Here is a 15394-nt window from a genome sequence, read left to right as displayed (position 1 = left end):
CAGGTAATTCTGCTCACCTTATGTTTGTTTCCAGCTCTGTTAGTTCTCTGAGCCTTTCCAAATTGCTAGAGGAGAGTTTGCATGGGGTTGACTTTGCTGACTGAAAAATTTATTTTTGCTGGTTAGCCAAGAAAGCTTCAGACACCAAAATGAAAGTGAATACCTTTTTTTTTTTGAGCAAGAATGAATGACCAGCAACTTTATAGAAACATTCCTGAATCTTACAGGATCAAACACCTTGGACAAGATAGAAGGCATATAAAAAAAAAAAAAGCCAGATCCATTTCCTAGTGGCACTATCAAATACATACCTGTATCTCTTTCTGTCATCTAATTATTGTGCTTTCTGTGTCGTGTTGTCTACAAGGATGGAATATAAAAAAAAATCCAACTCCTACAAAGAAGTTTCAAATCTGGATTATGGCCAGACAAAACAGTGACTGAAGTGAGCAGATGGAAGAATAAGGGCTAGGATATGGAGCAAGCTTTTTCCTGGTAAGTAATAGTCTCAGCATAACACCTGCCTACTGCTGTCCTCTGATCACCACAGAAAGTGAAGCGTTAGTAGTAACAAACTTTTCAAGTGCCATGGTTTTGCAAAAATGCATAAACTCATAAAGATTGATCACTCATTACAGTTAAAATCACTACTTGAATCATTTCTAAGATCTTTTAAAAAAGAATAAAAAAGGTAGACATATTCTTTATCAAAATGAAGTAAAAAATGTTAGGTACCTCTTAATATAGAAATTGTTTTGATAATTAATTTTAACAGGTCAGCTATGCAAATCTATAAAGACTATCTTATTTCCACTGAGAAGAGGCAATAGAAATGATTTAGTAACTCTTTTTGACCAGAATGGCCTTGCTATTTGAAATAACAACATTTATGTATTTTCCTGAAATGTATAAATACGAAACCAACATTGAAAATGCATATTTTTTATCCATTTCTTATGTTAGGTTAATGTCAACAAACATCCTTTGGCAGCAACTGAAAATACATTCAATCTTCCCATGAATAAGAATATGCCGAAAAATCTGTTCTGATTCTTTCTTTCCAGCACATTTTACCTTTTTTTTTTTTTTTAGAACAAACTGGATAATTTCAGAAAGATATTAGTTTTAAAATCATTGCTTGAGAATTTGCAACCATACAATCTAAAAGCAATAAATTTCAGTATTTTTCATACGCAAAAATGATTTTAAAAAATCACATTTTCTTCAGTGACATGTAAAAATGCATACATTTAGGTCAGACATGAAATATAGTCGTAGTTGGGACCAACTAAAAATTTGGGTCCATATAACTGAGGACTCCTGTAAAGAAGTAAAACTAAAGATGTAAATAGATATTATTATTCCTTACCCACATGGAATGATACAACATTTTAGCCTATTTCCAGCATTCCTTTCTAGAGTGCACCCCACAAGAGACAAGACACTGTCAAATTTGAGACCAGTTTAGCTAATACCAGTAGCACCCCTTTACTACCCTAGGACTGCCAATATATTAACCCACATGACAAATATTTAATTCATTCAAGGCTCCTGGGTCTGCAAATTATGGAGGCTGTTAATCTTCATTTGGAAGAAGTGCCTTAATGGGGACAATTTTTAAACTGAATTGCATATTAGCAGCCTAACCTTTAGGTCAAGAGGTGCTCACAAGTCAATTTAATATGGGAGTCAATGGGACAGTCAGTATGAAGAAGCACTACTCGATCTAATGATAGCAGAACTGATCTCTATTCATAACAGTATTGGTTTTGTACAGCCTTATGGCACAGAAGATGTGGTTCAGTGGATAGAGCTAGGTCACATGACTCCAGAGACATACATTCAGTTGACTCTGTTCAATCAGAATCACTGAAATGATAAGGTTCTGGGGCCTCTGGAAATTACCTAGTCCTTCCACCTTGCTCCGAGTAAGGTAAACTGCAGTAAATTGCTTAGGGCTAATTTGCTTAAAAACAGATGGTTTTTAATTATCTTCAAAGATGAAAACTCTGGAACATCTCTGAGCAACCTCTTCCAATGTTCAACACCCTCAAATTCTTTCCTATGCTCAGAAAGTGATCTTGGAGATATGCGATTCTGCCCGTTTTTACCCCTACTACTTACGACATCTGTTTGAATTATAAAGCTTTCAGAGCATGAACCACATACACAATTATGTACTTGTACAGCACAAAGGTCAAGGGATTGAAGAAGTCCTACTGGAAATGCAAGTAATTATCTGCCTGGAAGATCATTTAAGTTGAAGGTGGAAGGGAAAACCAGACACATCCCAAATCGAATATAACTTGGTGTTTAGGAAGTCACTTGATTCCTTTTGAAGTATTTTTTTCTGATGACAATAGTTCTTTCTGCCTTCCTCTCCACCCTACCAAAAAATTCATTTCAAAACCATAATGCACCTTTAGCATCTTTATTTATTCGGTGGCACGTTCATACTTTTTACATTACCTCATTAAATACTTTGGGGTGAAAAGCAATGGACTGAGCGACATAAAGTCTCAGCAGCAGAGCTGTGGAACAAAGGCACTGATTCACAAAGCATTCACTGGAAAAGGCAAAAGAATAGGTGCTACTGTGTTCAGCAAATGAGAACCTGGCTACAGCAAGGAAAAGTAAGGCTTGCAAATAAATATTTGTGAGAACATAGAATATGATTGAGGCATGAAGGTTATGAGAGCTCAAACACTTACGCAGAAGCAAACCAAAATGCCTGTCCTTAAATGAAGTATCTCAAATTAATTAAATAATCTGCAGGAAAATTCTAGCATTATTTGATTGTGTATGCAATCTGTTCCTTTTTTTGTGTGTGTTTATAACTACACAATCAGTTAGTTAGAACCATTTTCCTTTTGAATAGTGATAAAAAATTCAACGCCTCTGCCAGTCTAGCAAAGACAGTATTTCTTTCATTTCCAGCTAACATATAATGAGGCAATGATAAAGTACAATATCTTTTCCTCACAGCACATGCAAACACATTTCCAAAGACAACATCAGAGTCATTTGACTTCTGAAACTTTTTCATCTATTTTTATACTCTCTGCATTCAACACAGATCTCTCAGCTGAGCAGAAGGAACTAAATTTTGATGCAGACCTCTTCAAATTGAGTGCAACTGCTCATCCTCAGGACAAGCCAGGGTTCTGTGCTCTTGCCCCGGGTACTCTTTGGGAATTTGGAACAGCCATACAATTTACAAGACAAAAATTTTGAACTGAAATCTTGATTGAATCTTCTATATTCAAATCATTAGATTTAGGTCATTATATCAGCAGAAGATACAGCCCTTTTTTTACTTGAAAAGTCATCTGAAAGCAGACCTTCAGCATTATGGATCTGGCAACAGTGCAATCCTGTTCTGTGAGCTATTGTTGATGGAAGCACCTGTGAAGAAATGTTCTTAGTGAGTAAAATGGACAATAGTAGCATGACTGAGCATGAATTTTCATACTCTGAAAATAATGCCAAAACTGAACAATAACATAATTCAGCCTCCTTGAATGCACTTTTGTTTAAATTACCATCCCAAGCACAAAGCAGAGCCCATCACATGCTTTTAATCACGCATGCATCAACTCTAAGTGTATACAAACAGAACTGAAGAAAATATCAGTAATGATTACCTATCAGGATGCTATGCATAAGTATGGTGATGCAAAAGCTTTTATGCCACATCATTTGGAGCACATTCTGTGTGAATGGCAGACAGAAAGGATTAATAGTCTCTATGTTCATCCTGGTATTCAGGTTTTGGGGTATTTATATATTAACACTCCGGAATGAAGCCCTAGTAACTCAAAAGCATGCTTGGCACTCACCTCAGTGTGATAAGACTTTTTCCTCAACATATATCCATGGCTAGACAATCTTTCAGCACAACAAGCTTCTGGAAACAATCTGGATGTTTTTTTACAGTTGTGAAAAGCATCCACAGCAGGGAGTACAGCCTTGCTGGATCCTGTCCTGCTTGGCAGGGGAAAACCCTCTGCCTCCTGCTGAAATAGGACGGCACAGTTCAGCAACTCTAATGAATGTAAAAGCTTGGCAGTGCAATGGAAATAAGACATCACCCCAATAAGTTGTCCAAAGCTTCAGGCTTGCTGAGGTCAACAAGTTGAGAATTTGGTCAGATTCAGCACTACTTACACTGAGAGCAAAACTGACCAAAGTGTAAATATTTGTGCCAAGGTTTGTTCATGCTCATTCTGTACAGAGTGACAAGCACTGGGTGAGATTGTGCATATTAGAGCCATCTTCTCTAAAATCCTCACGGCATCATGTTTTAATTTTTTGAAAACATGTGACCTTTTATGAATCTCCACAGTGATGTCTGTATGAAAAAACAACATTTCTAGCTTCAGAAGTATCTATTAACTTTCATGCTCTTTGCAGCCACATTAAAGCACAAGAATTCTGACATGGAAAGGTGATTTCTGTGAAAGGTGTGACAGAAATATGAAAATAAGGGTCTGAATGGACATGCTGCCACAACTTTACTGGGAACATGATCAGAACATCTCTAGAATAATGTGCTTTCATTTTATCTTTTATACGTTCATAAAATATTCATCTTCTTTCCCAGCTACATCGCGAGATCAATCTCAGCAGCACTGTTCATATGAAATGTAAAATGCAACTGATTATAGACATGAAAGAGAAAAGCCTTATTTCAGTCTAATCCAAGGGAAATGAAAATGCAAGTAACAAGGAAGAATTCAGAGGTTTGTTAATTTAAGATATTATCTTCTACGAGACTAGAAGTAAATATTTATATATTTTAGCTGAGATAAATCACTTAATACTAAACATTATAAACGAAATGGAGATACTGGAAATTCCAATTCGGTGCAAGATACAGGCTAATCAGCATTATCCAGTGCTTCAATACCTAGTGCTATCCATCGAGGCATACCAGTCACCACGGGGTAATTTAAGGTAGCCAAGCACACAAACTAGAGCCATGGTAATGGAGAAGCAGTCATTTCAAACACAGGCAGTTACCCAGCCACTTAATTTGATATTTTTAAAAATCCCAGCCACCCAGGCACTGTGTGCCATTAGGGTTTCAACAGCAGTAATTCATGGTGTAAGTTGTACTCCTCCCATTCACAGTAACAGATACTTGTAGTTTTTTTTGCTATCTTTCTAGTGTCAGGCCAGATTGAAAGGATTATTTTCTGGTATGGTATTCTATGAAGTTCTGTTTCTGTCTACTTCTGTCTCCTTTTGTGGGTGTATACTGGTATGCAATTTACATCCAAATCTCTGTGGAAAGAGGCCATCATTTGTTTATTTTAATGGCTCTTACCAAATTTATTTTGACAGCTGCTCTCCCACAACTTAGTCCCTGGGGAGGTTGGTGACCTCCAACAAGTTTTCCTTATCTCACCTTAATTAACATTTCAGCAGCTAGCAAGAACAGCACAGGAAGTATGTAATACCAAGGCTTGATGAGAAAAGAGAGAAAGGAAACTGGAAAAGATCACATTTAAACCAAAGATCAATGCAGAGATGGTCAGGAGAAAACAAAATGTCTCCTGTAATGTTTCAAACTAATTGTAAACTATTCTATTTAGATGAAACCTTCCCTTTCACCTCTTCTTCCTTTCTGAAGGTTCCACTTATTTTTCATATGGCATGGAGGCGATTTTCTTCACATATTCTTCACAGATTTGACCTCTACAAGAGCTACTGACACAACAGTAATAAGTTGTGTAATTCAAATCACATATATACACATTAGAAAATTCTACAATTAAACAGAAGTTTATTTTGAAGCTCAGATGGCTAAAACTATGGATTACTTTATTTAATCTTCTTTGGTTTTGTGGTAAAATAGAAAAAAAAGTGTCTTTTTCATCAAAACATTCAGAATTTTAAGGACTTGGGAAAAAATGCTTTAGATAATTAGTTGAATGTTTTAGTATTCTGAAACAAAAATTCTCAGAATCAGAAGCCAGAATTTGGAAAGGACAGTATTATTCATAATAATATTTCAAAATCAGTCTCATTAAAGACATGAGTAGCAGAAGATAATATCATAAAAAACTGCAAAGGTTAGGACTGCGGTTTTTAACAGAAGAAAGAAAGGGATCCTAAGAGCATTTAAAACTCCCAGCAAAAGGTAACTAAACCAGCTAAGAGACTCTGGAGCTCTGCCAGCGGTAAGGTTACCTACTGCAATATTTTTAGGCAACTAAGAGAATAGACTTTTTTTTTTTCTTCCTGAATTTGGATTTAAACATCTGAATTCTGCCAGGTCCTAGACCAACATATGCACTCAGGTCCTAGATCAACATATGTGCTTGGCTGTGGTGTCCAGAAGCCTCACGTAAGAATAAGGATGCTGAGCAGCTGACATACTAAATAGAAAACAGTGAAAGAGAAACCAAATTAATCATGCCTACTTAAAAACGTAAAAAATAAGAGATGAAAACATTCATGTCCAGTCACAGAGGAAGTATGTGCCGAAGAAGGAAATTTCACATTTTCTCAGTTCAAGTCCAATGTTACAAATACACGTACAAGATAAGAGAAGAACTCCATGCTGAATAAATAATAGTAAATACTATATATATGTATTTTCCCCTTTGGCACATGCAATACATCATTTTCCACTTGAGGAAATTCACTTATCTGAAAACGGGCCATGTTCTAAACACAGATAGAATTCAGTTTTTTTTTTTACTGACTCCATAGTGTTAGAATAGGAAAAGATAATTTTACAGCTACAAAATACATTTACCAAAGTCTCACGCTTCAGCTTACTTATGGGATCGGCACAACTTTAATCCCAGAAGTATAGTGATTTACAGGCTTCTGTGTTTATAGGATCAGTTGCAAAAGGATAATAAAAGACATTTACGCTGTATTTGGTGAACGTGTTTCATTACGTGCTGTTGTTACGTCTAACTATAGGAAATCTTTTGTGGTAGATACCCTCACATTCACACTTGGGACTGGCTCATACTTTTCTAGGGTGAGATCCAAAGGAAGGGACTAACAAAAGGGTCTTGGCAAGTTCAACAGCTTTATTCAGGCTCTTCAGGGGCTATGCAGAAAATATGCAAACTCAGCCACTCAGCCACGTGCTGGATATTTGCTCTGCCAGTGACAAAGATAATCTTGTTTTACAGCTACCCGTCTACTGCTGTAAAAATGCAACTGTCTTTGAGTATAGCTGCTACAAATGAACCCTATATGAGGTTTAATTTCCCCGCAATATATTTCAAAATCAAGATGAAAAGAAATTGCATTTCCATTAGTGCTTTACTACCCTAAGTCCTGAGAATATGAATGAGTGATGGTATAACAGCAAGACTTTATCCACATACAGTCAGCCCAAATCTTTAAAAAACTTATCTCTACTATGAAAGAATGCTGCAGAGAAATACTGTATCCCTTAGTTGTCTCAGTAGGCGGACACTCCCATGGTATACAGAAAAGGAGATCGCTGCTGCAATATCTGTCCCTCTCAACTCCAGATCCTAGTCAACTCTCGATCTCTCAATCCTAGTCCATGTGCCTTCGAATTCCCCTCCCTTCTGCATGTTCTCTCTCTCTTTTTTTTTTTTTTTTTTTTTTTTTTTTACTTTAAAGCTAGTTTTGTCATAGAGAGCTTTGCATCAATGCCCAGGTCCACTCAACAAAACAGATGAAATAATCTGCAGAATACAGATGTTTGTAAATGTATTTATTCCCCTCTGCACATACCCTTTCTACTTGTACTTACCTCTGACTGCAGGAGGACATCAAATAAGTAATACTGGGAGAATACAAACTCAAAAAATTCTACTTTCCCACAGATTTATACTGAGGCTGATAATGAGTTGTAATTTAAACTTTTGTCATTATTGAAACATTTCTATGGTCTCTCTCATCCATGTGAATACTATTTAATAAAAAGAAAGTTCATATTGCAGCCTTTGGGACATTTACAGGATCTCTCAGACCTAGCCAGCTGCCTATTTTCATGTAATAACTTAATTATATTTGAGATAGATTTAGTGGAAACTGCCCAACAGCTTCAAAAGTTACTGGAGAAATAAAGGAGACATAGCCAAGCATGATCGCATAAAGGACTGTTTCCATAGGAACCAAGACAGAAAACAGTGATACAGTTTGTGAAAAATTTCATTGCAGTCACTTTAATTGAAATTTTAAAAATATCTTATCAGCTTTACATCACATGCTGTAACACATGACATTTCTCCTACCTTCCCCCATCCTGTACCCAGCCAGTAGACCCTTTCATATATTCTTTTCTCTTGTATCTTGCAAAAGCAAAAACTACACTTCTCAAAGTCAGGAGGTTGCTCTGCCTGTATTTGTCAATCTTCCCTTTAGATGGAAATTATCTTTTTCAGCAAGACAAGCTTCTCAGAAATACGTGCCAACTGCTACACTACACTGCTTGCACACGTGTTAGGCATATGACAGAACAAATTAAATGTGCACAGGAGCAGGGGGCTGGACTATCACCTGCTTCTGAATGCTTAGACAGAAGCACTTGGGGTTGGAAATGCTGCTCTTTGGTAGCTCAGGTTATGTACGATTTAGAGCCAAGCAGATGGCACCAAATGAGATCTGGTAGGTGATAGCAAGATGATTTTATAGAGAACACACCACTACCACTCCTCTCTTCACTGTGCCCTCTACAACATTCACTGCCCACCAGCTGTGATACTGCTTCTGTCCCGTGGGCACAGTAACCAGCATTAAAAAGTATGCCCATGTACAATACAACTCAATAAACTGAAGTGTGAGACCTCAGAGCAGGAAAGAGTGGCAGGGTCTGTGTACGTTGTAACGCTGAGATCTAAGAAAACGGCTGCTTTATTTTTCCTGTGACAACCTGAAGCCTGTCACTGGATTCTCCCTCGTCAGAAGCAGAACTCCCAACCAACCCCTCCACACATTCCACAGCCTCCTTCTTCCTCGCTGAAATCCGTTGCTCCATTTCCTGAACTGCTGCCCAGAACTTCTCACTGCAGTGCTGCGAGCCACCAGCGCACCTCATCAGCTTGCAGCTCTCCTCCCTGGGCAGGCTGATGGGAACCACTCCCGTGCAGCCCCCGGCAGGCCGGGCTCGGGGAAGCCCTGCCGGAACGGACGGCGGCCGGGTCACCTCGGATGGGACCCGGGATCAGCGCGGCTCAGAGGGCTCGAGATGTGCCGGAGGCGGGGAGCAGCAGGAATGCCAGCCTGGTGAGAGGCCCGGCCGGCAGGCGCTACGGTGCAACCGGCGGGCAGCTCGGCCTCCGACACCTCATCCCCGGGCTCCCCCTGTCGGCCGGTGCCGCCTCGCGGGGCAGCAGAGCCGCCGGGCCGGGAGCACCGAGCCGCCTACCCTCCCCTCGCCCGGCCGCTCTCCGCCTTCTGCCGGCTGTGCCAGGCAGCCTCTCTCTCGGCCTTCACTACCGGGTCAGGCGAGGAGGGAACGCCGAGGCGGCGCCCGCCCGACTCCGCCGCCGCCGCCACGCTCCTCCTCCCCGCGGCCGTTCCCTCCCTTTTCCCCTCCCTCTTTCTCTCCCTCCCTCCCCGCTGCCAGTTTCTCTACAACTAGTACATCCACACGCAGGGTCCCGGCTGCCGCGGCTGCCATGGATATCAGCTAAAGCGCCGGCGGCCGCTCGGACTGGGCAGAGAGGCTCTCCCCGTCCCCGCTCCGTCGCCCCGCGGGGCCGCGGCGCCCGCTCCCCTCGCCGGCCGCAGCCCCGAGCCTGCCCCGAGCGTGCCCCAGAGGAGCCCCGGGGGAGGGGGGCAGAGAGAGGGAGGAGAGAGCGGCAAGCAGAGCGGGAGTCGGGCAGAGCATCCCCACGGCAATGTCCAAGGGCTTGAAGAAAAAAAGCCACTGGACGAGCCGAGTCCACGAGATCGTGATCGTGCGGAACCCGGAGGGGCAGCTGGGCTTCGAGCTGAAAGGGGGCGCCGAGAACGGGCAGTTCCCGTACCTGGGCGAGGTGAAGCCCGGCAAGGTGGCCTATGAGGGCGGCAGCAAGTTGGTGCCGGAGGAGCTGCTGCTGGAGGTGAACGAGACCCCCGTGGCCGGGCTCACCATCAGGGATGTGCTGGCCGTGATCAAGCACTGCAAGGACCCGATCCGCCTCAAGTGCGTCAAGCAAGGTAAGGCGGCGGCCGGGGGGCCGGGCCGGGCTGGGGGGAACGGGGGGCGGCGGCCGGGGGGGGAGCAACTTTGTTGCGGCAGTTTGACTTTCCCCCAGCCGCCGCCGGCGGCTGGGGGAGGAGAGCGGCGCTCCGCTGTGCCCGCAGCCGGGCGAATTAAATGTGCGTCAGTGACAGCGCTTCGCCATGCCGCTGCGAGGGGACGGGGGGGGGGGGCCGCGCCGCGGGGCCGGGCCGGGCGCCGCTCCGAGGCTGCGGGCGCTGCCGCGGGGCCGGAGGAGCGGTCGCAGAGCGGAGCGGGGCCGCGCTGCGCTGTGGGGCGGCTGGCCGGGACCGGGAGCGGGCGGCGGGGCGGTGGCCTGAGCGTGCCGCTGGCGGAGAAGTGGTTCACCTGGAGCCTCGTGGGAACGGTCGCCTGATCCTGGGGAGAAGTGGGAGGGAGAGGCGGGGAGAAACTTTCTGGAAAGAACTCTTCTGCCTCTCCAGTTTGCGCTTATTTATTTTTGAGTGCTTGAATAGCTCCCATACATTTCCAGGAAAGTCAGTAGGTGCAGCAGATGCTGTTTTCGTGTTTGTTTCTGCCTCTTCCAACTCAGCCGACTTGGGGTAGCTGCGAGTGAGCACGTGCAGTGAAGCTGCTGCTGGCGCAGCCCCGCGCAGCGCAGCGGTGGAGCTCCGCTGGGAAACCGCGTGCCCTCGGACGGGCGCGCTGCGGCGGCTCAGTGCGGCTCTGTGCGCATCTTCGGAGCGCGCGGCTCAGCCCTGCACCGAGCTCGTCCCAAACTTGGGGGTTTCTGTAATGGGAAGGGGTTTGATCTCATTCATCGGAGGTGTGCGTGCTCCATAGCGACAGCCAGTAGTCTTTGCTTGGAGGACGTAAAGGCATGTTGCTGTGTCATAATTTTGCGGTTTAACTTCCTCATTTTGATGGAAAGCGTTGTTTGAAGTGGCATTTGTGACACTTTTGAATGCTTGAAACATATACCAGTTATTAGTTTACCTGAACATGGGAAAATTCATAGGAAGCTTGATTTTCAGGCCTTCAGAATGCGCTTTAAGATATATCTGTTTGCCCACATAAGGTCAAATACCTTAATAAAGACATGCTCTGTGGTTTTCCTGTTGATCCTTTTGGGTAAGTAGTGAAGTATGTTGTGGATCCTATGTTGATAGTCAGAGGATGCAAAGAGATAATAGTTCATGTGATAAGTGGAGAAGAGTGTAATGAATTCTGTATTGGAGTGTGGTGTCATCTCTGGTCATCTCTGTTGCCTCTCTTCATCAATTTTAGTGTGAGAGCTCTTGCAGCATCTGGATTAAAAGAAGCAGCAATGGAAATGTCAAGAAGACAAGGGTATATTGTCTGCTAAACAATTTACGTTCTTCTTTGCAGAAATGCTGTAGATACTAATCTTCACTGATGCCAACTTCAGGTTACGATGGTATAATACATCAGTCAGTCTGTCCCACCTCCTCACTATTCTTCAGGTATTTCACTTCAAGTCAAAGCAATCCCAAGTGATTCACTAATATGTGTACCCTTAATACAGATGTCTGTCATACGTGAATTAGGGACATTAGTCAGGCTTTTAGTCTGTGGATTACTGCAGGTTTCCTGAATGAGACTTGGAGAATGAATTCTAAATCCCACCTGGTTTATATGTATGTGTAATATAGTAGTATATATATACTTCAGCATGTTAACACACTGCACTTTTGATGTGAGTCCTCCAGTACTAGCCAGATGACTGCATGTTTGGAAATGACAACTCTGCATAGATCTTTGGACTGACACTTCTTGGTTTGAATGATCTTTCCTGTGCTCCAGCATCCTTTACTTTGCCAAAGGGAGAGGCCTTCTGGATCCAACTTCCTATATTTAAAAAAAGGTCAATGTTTTGTGCGTTTAATCACCTGATTCCTCCTTCAGTGTAATTCAGTCTAGTCACTGCACTCTTGGTTAAAAGCACAGCCGGCAGAGAGCCACGTTACTCACCAGGATAAAATCACCAACAGTACTTTGTGGCAGTGTGTAGGAGAGAAAAAGCTGGGCTATCAAATCTTTATGTTTTTATAACTTTATTCTCGTTTTAGTTATAAAACACCTTTAGTGTGCTGGAACAAGGTTAATGACTCTATTATCATTGTTTCCGCATAATTTATCAATGATACCTCTGTAAATTAAAATAGTATGACCTTGAATGCACCATGTGACATGACTGGAGCTGCTTCTACAGAGCTGGCTGAGTATGAAGTCACAGAGATAAACTGTGAAAGTAGAGTGCTACTATTTATAATGGGATGCTTAGGAGACTTATTTGAAAGTTTTGACTGAAATTTCACCTGTAGATGAAAGCAAGGTCTGGCTAATTCAGTTTATAGATATTAATTTAGTGTAGGAAGTACAGGAAAGAAAGGTACTTCCATAATTTTTTATTATGCTGTGTTTGATTATACACCTGAAATAATGCAGTGCTTCATCTTTGCTTGCATCTTTGAGGGGTGAAATACTTCTAAAATGAGTCCGGTGGAATGTTACTGCTTAATGGGAGCTAAAAGTGTTAACTTAGAAAAAATAAACTTGTGAAGTAGGAATTGCTGTGTATTGTGAGAAGGAGTAAACATCTCGAGAAACTAATTAGCAGTTCCATGATGAAATCCTCCATAGTACTCTTGTAAGTATGACACCCAATAAAAACAGTTTAACACAGGAAACCGTTGCCTGGCTTTGCACTGGGAGGAAACACTTTGGAACCATTATTGTTATAATTCAAAGCTAATTGTGAGAGTTCATGGAGAAACATTTCTTGGAGACTGTTTCCTTTTTATTGTTTTATTTATTCGTTACAAACTACTGGTTGTGCTACTATTGGCTAAATCAGAGATTCCCTTAAAACACATTGGATGAAATCTTGGCTTTGATGAAGTCAATGACAAAACTGTCCTAGACATCATATAAAGGAGACAGGATTTCCTCTATAAAGGCCTATGTCTTTTTTAGGATATAGTCTTCCTGTGTCAGAATGTTGTACAGCAATCAAATTAGCCAGGTATATTTGCAAGTTTTATGTGTTTTGAAGTTCTGCTTACTCTGGTGAAGAAAAGATCCTTACGCTATCTGAAAGAAATACTTATTTTCAATTGTGGTTGATTTCACATGTGGAACATTTTAGATTAAGTGCTTTCTTCCCACAGATGCACAGATGCTTGGTTGTAAAAGTAATGTGTTAAGGAAAGGCATCCTAATTTGGATAAGTAATCACACTAAGAATCCTATTAGGAGCAGCGCTGTCTCCAGTTCTACTCTCTGTTTAACACTGCTGTCTCAGATCCGTAGGATCTTTCTCCAGTAGTTCCCATCAGTAGGCAGCGTGGGTCCGTGATGTGCACAGACTGCAACTCAGCTTTGTTTTTACTTTGAAAGGTTTCAGGAACTGCCGATTCAACTGTAATAAACCAGGTTCTTTATTCTTTGTAGAGAATTATGGACTTAGCAGAATCACAACAAAGGGGCTGAAAACATGGATTTCAGAACTCGGGAGTCATGCAGCAGATTTTGTCTTGTCACTGTTGCGTGACACACCTCTTCTCCAAGGACAGTGCTTTAAACATAATGAGTAGCCAGGTGATCTAATTGAACAGTTTAATTTACTTCTATAAGTAACTAGGTAGTTGTGTTGCCACATGGAATTAGTGGATTCAGTAGCACTGATACTTTATATTGACACTTTCTATTGTGTCTTATTTGTCTCTAGATCATCCAACTTCGAGCATCAACTGTTGCTCCTTATGCAAAAAGGATTTAGTACACAGTGCAATAAGGGACTTGCCTGTATTAACAAATATTTACTTTTTAATTAGTTTGTCCCTGAATTTTGTAATTAAAACCAACTTTACAGTTAACTGTTATTTTCTTTTCTTTAAGTCTCTGACATGCCTTTCAGAGAAGTACAGTCATAGTTTCTTTTTTTTCCATAATGATACCCTGCGTGTGTAAATAGCATGTCAGCTGGTTAAAATATTAGTAAGTTCCTTCAGATCTCTTCATACATATTTCTGTACGTACTGTTATATTTTTAAGATGCTTATTTGGTCATTTAATTTCACCAGTAATTTTCTTCTCCATTTATTAAGGTATGATATGCATGCAGATTATCTTTTTTTTTTTTTCCTTCTTCCTGGGTGTCAATAAATGCTGTCTTCTAAGATGTGAACATTGTATACAACTTCCCTCCCTAATCTAAACAAATGGTAAGCTGCATGATTTTCCCAAATAAAAATCACAGGTCTCATACAGAGAGCAAACCCAAAGAACTATGAAAAACTGCATGATTGCGTTTCTGGTAGGAACGGTGATACTCTTTGAGAAAAAAAGAAAAGAAAAAAAAAAAAGTACTTCAGATCTACTCCTTTTTCCTACTTTTTGATTCTTCAGGTTTAACTTACCGTAGAAATCAAATTATGTTCTTCTTTTACCATTACTTCATGCCATTCTTACGTTTGCCCATCTGTTTTTAAAGACCATTCTAACTGGCTTGTGACTCATGTATCCAGTGATTTACTCTTCGGCTCCTCCCAAAAGATAGTGATGTTTCATGTCAGGAACTCTGTGTCCACTGGTAATAGAATTACATTCATCTGTCTTTTTTCTTCTTTGAGAATTACAAATGTGCCATTAAAGGACAGGGGCATGACTTTGTTATGGCATCATTTCCTTGAAGAAATGAAAGAATTAGAGTACCTTGATTAGTTTTATTGAGTAACTGATAAGTTCATCTCATACTCACATCTGTCTGTTGATACTCTTGACAAAAGTATCAGTGTGAGTAGGTAAAATTGTGTCTGCCTTACTTTATACATGCTTTCAGTTCACCTACATTAATTCAACATTTGATGAAAGATACGGATTCTGAGCTTCTGCTTTCAGCACTTATGATCTTTTCCTTGTTCCTTGCAGATGAGGAGCTACTTCCGTGACATGAAAAAGTTGATTAATTGTTCATCTATGTTTTTTGTATATGGAAGTGCGTACATGGAAAAAGTGCTCCTTCCAAAGGGATTTATATGAGGACGTGGTCATAACTGTGATTTAGGAAGGATGATGGAGGTAGAATGCTGCACTAGTTGTGGGAGCAGATGTTTCTTGTTCTTCTGTTCCTCATAGCTATATAAACAAAGGGATTTTTGAAGGTTAGGGTCTGAGGACAGAATGGTATGCCTTGACTGTACTAACATTCTGGAAAAAAGT

At 41.3% G+C, this 15394-nt stretch overlaps 1 protein-coding gene across 3 annotated transcripts in view; it reads left to right on the top strand.

The window, feature by feature from the left end:
• Window positions 1-9845: 9845 nt before the first annotated feature.
• The window catches only part of MAGI2 (membrane associated guanylate kinase, WW and PDZ domain containing 2), a gene marked incomplete at both ends in the record, with an annotated part of 716521 nt that continues 710972 nt past the window's right edge, over window positions 9846-15394 (top strand). For all 3 annotated transcript variants that reach the window (XM_079534500.1, XM_079534499.1, XM_079534498.1), the window contains one exon: window positions 9846-10146. In XM_079534500.1, the coding sequence (XP_079390626.1) occupies window positions 9846-10146 (301 nt within the window). The remainder of the gene's footprint in view (window positions 10147-15394) is intronic.

This window comes from Tetrao urogallus (assembly GCF_951394365.1).
Source record: "Tetrao urogallus genome assembly, chromosome: 1".
NCBI lineage: Eukaryota > Metazoa > Chordata > Aves > Galliformes > Phasianidae > Tetrao > Tetrao urogallus.
Note: the sequence above shows the minus strand (reverse complement) of the source record. Positions and strands in the feature narration are given on the sequence as shown.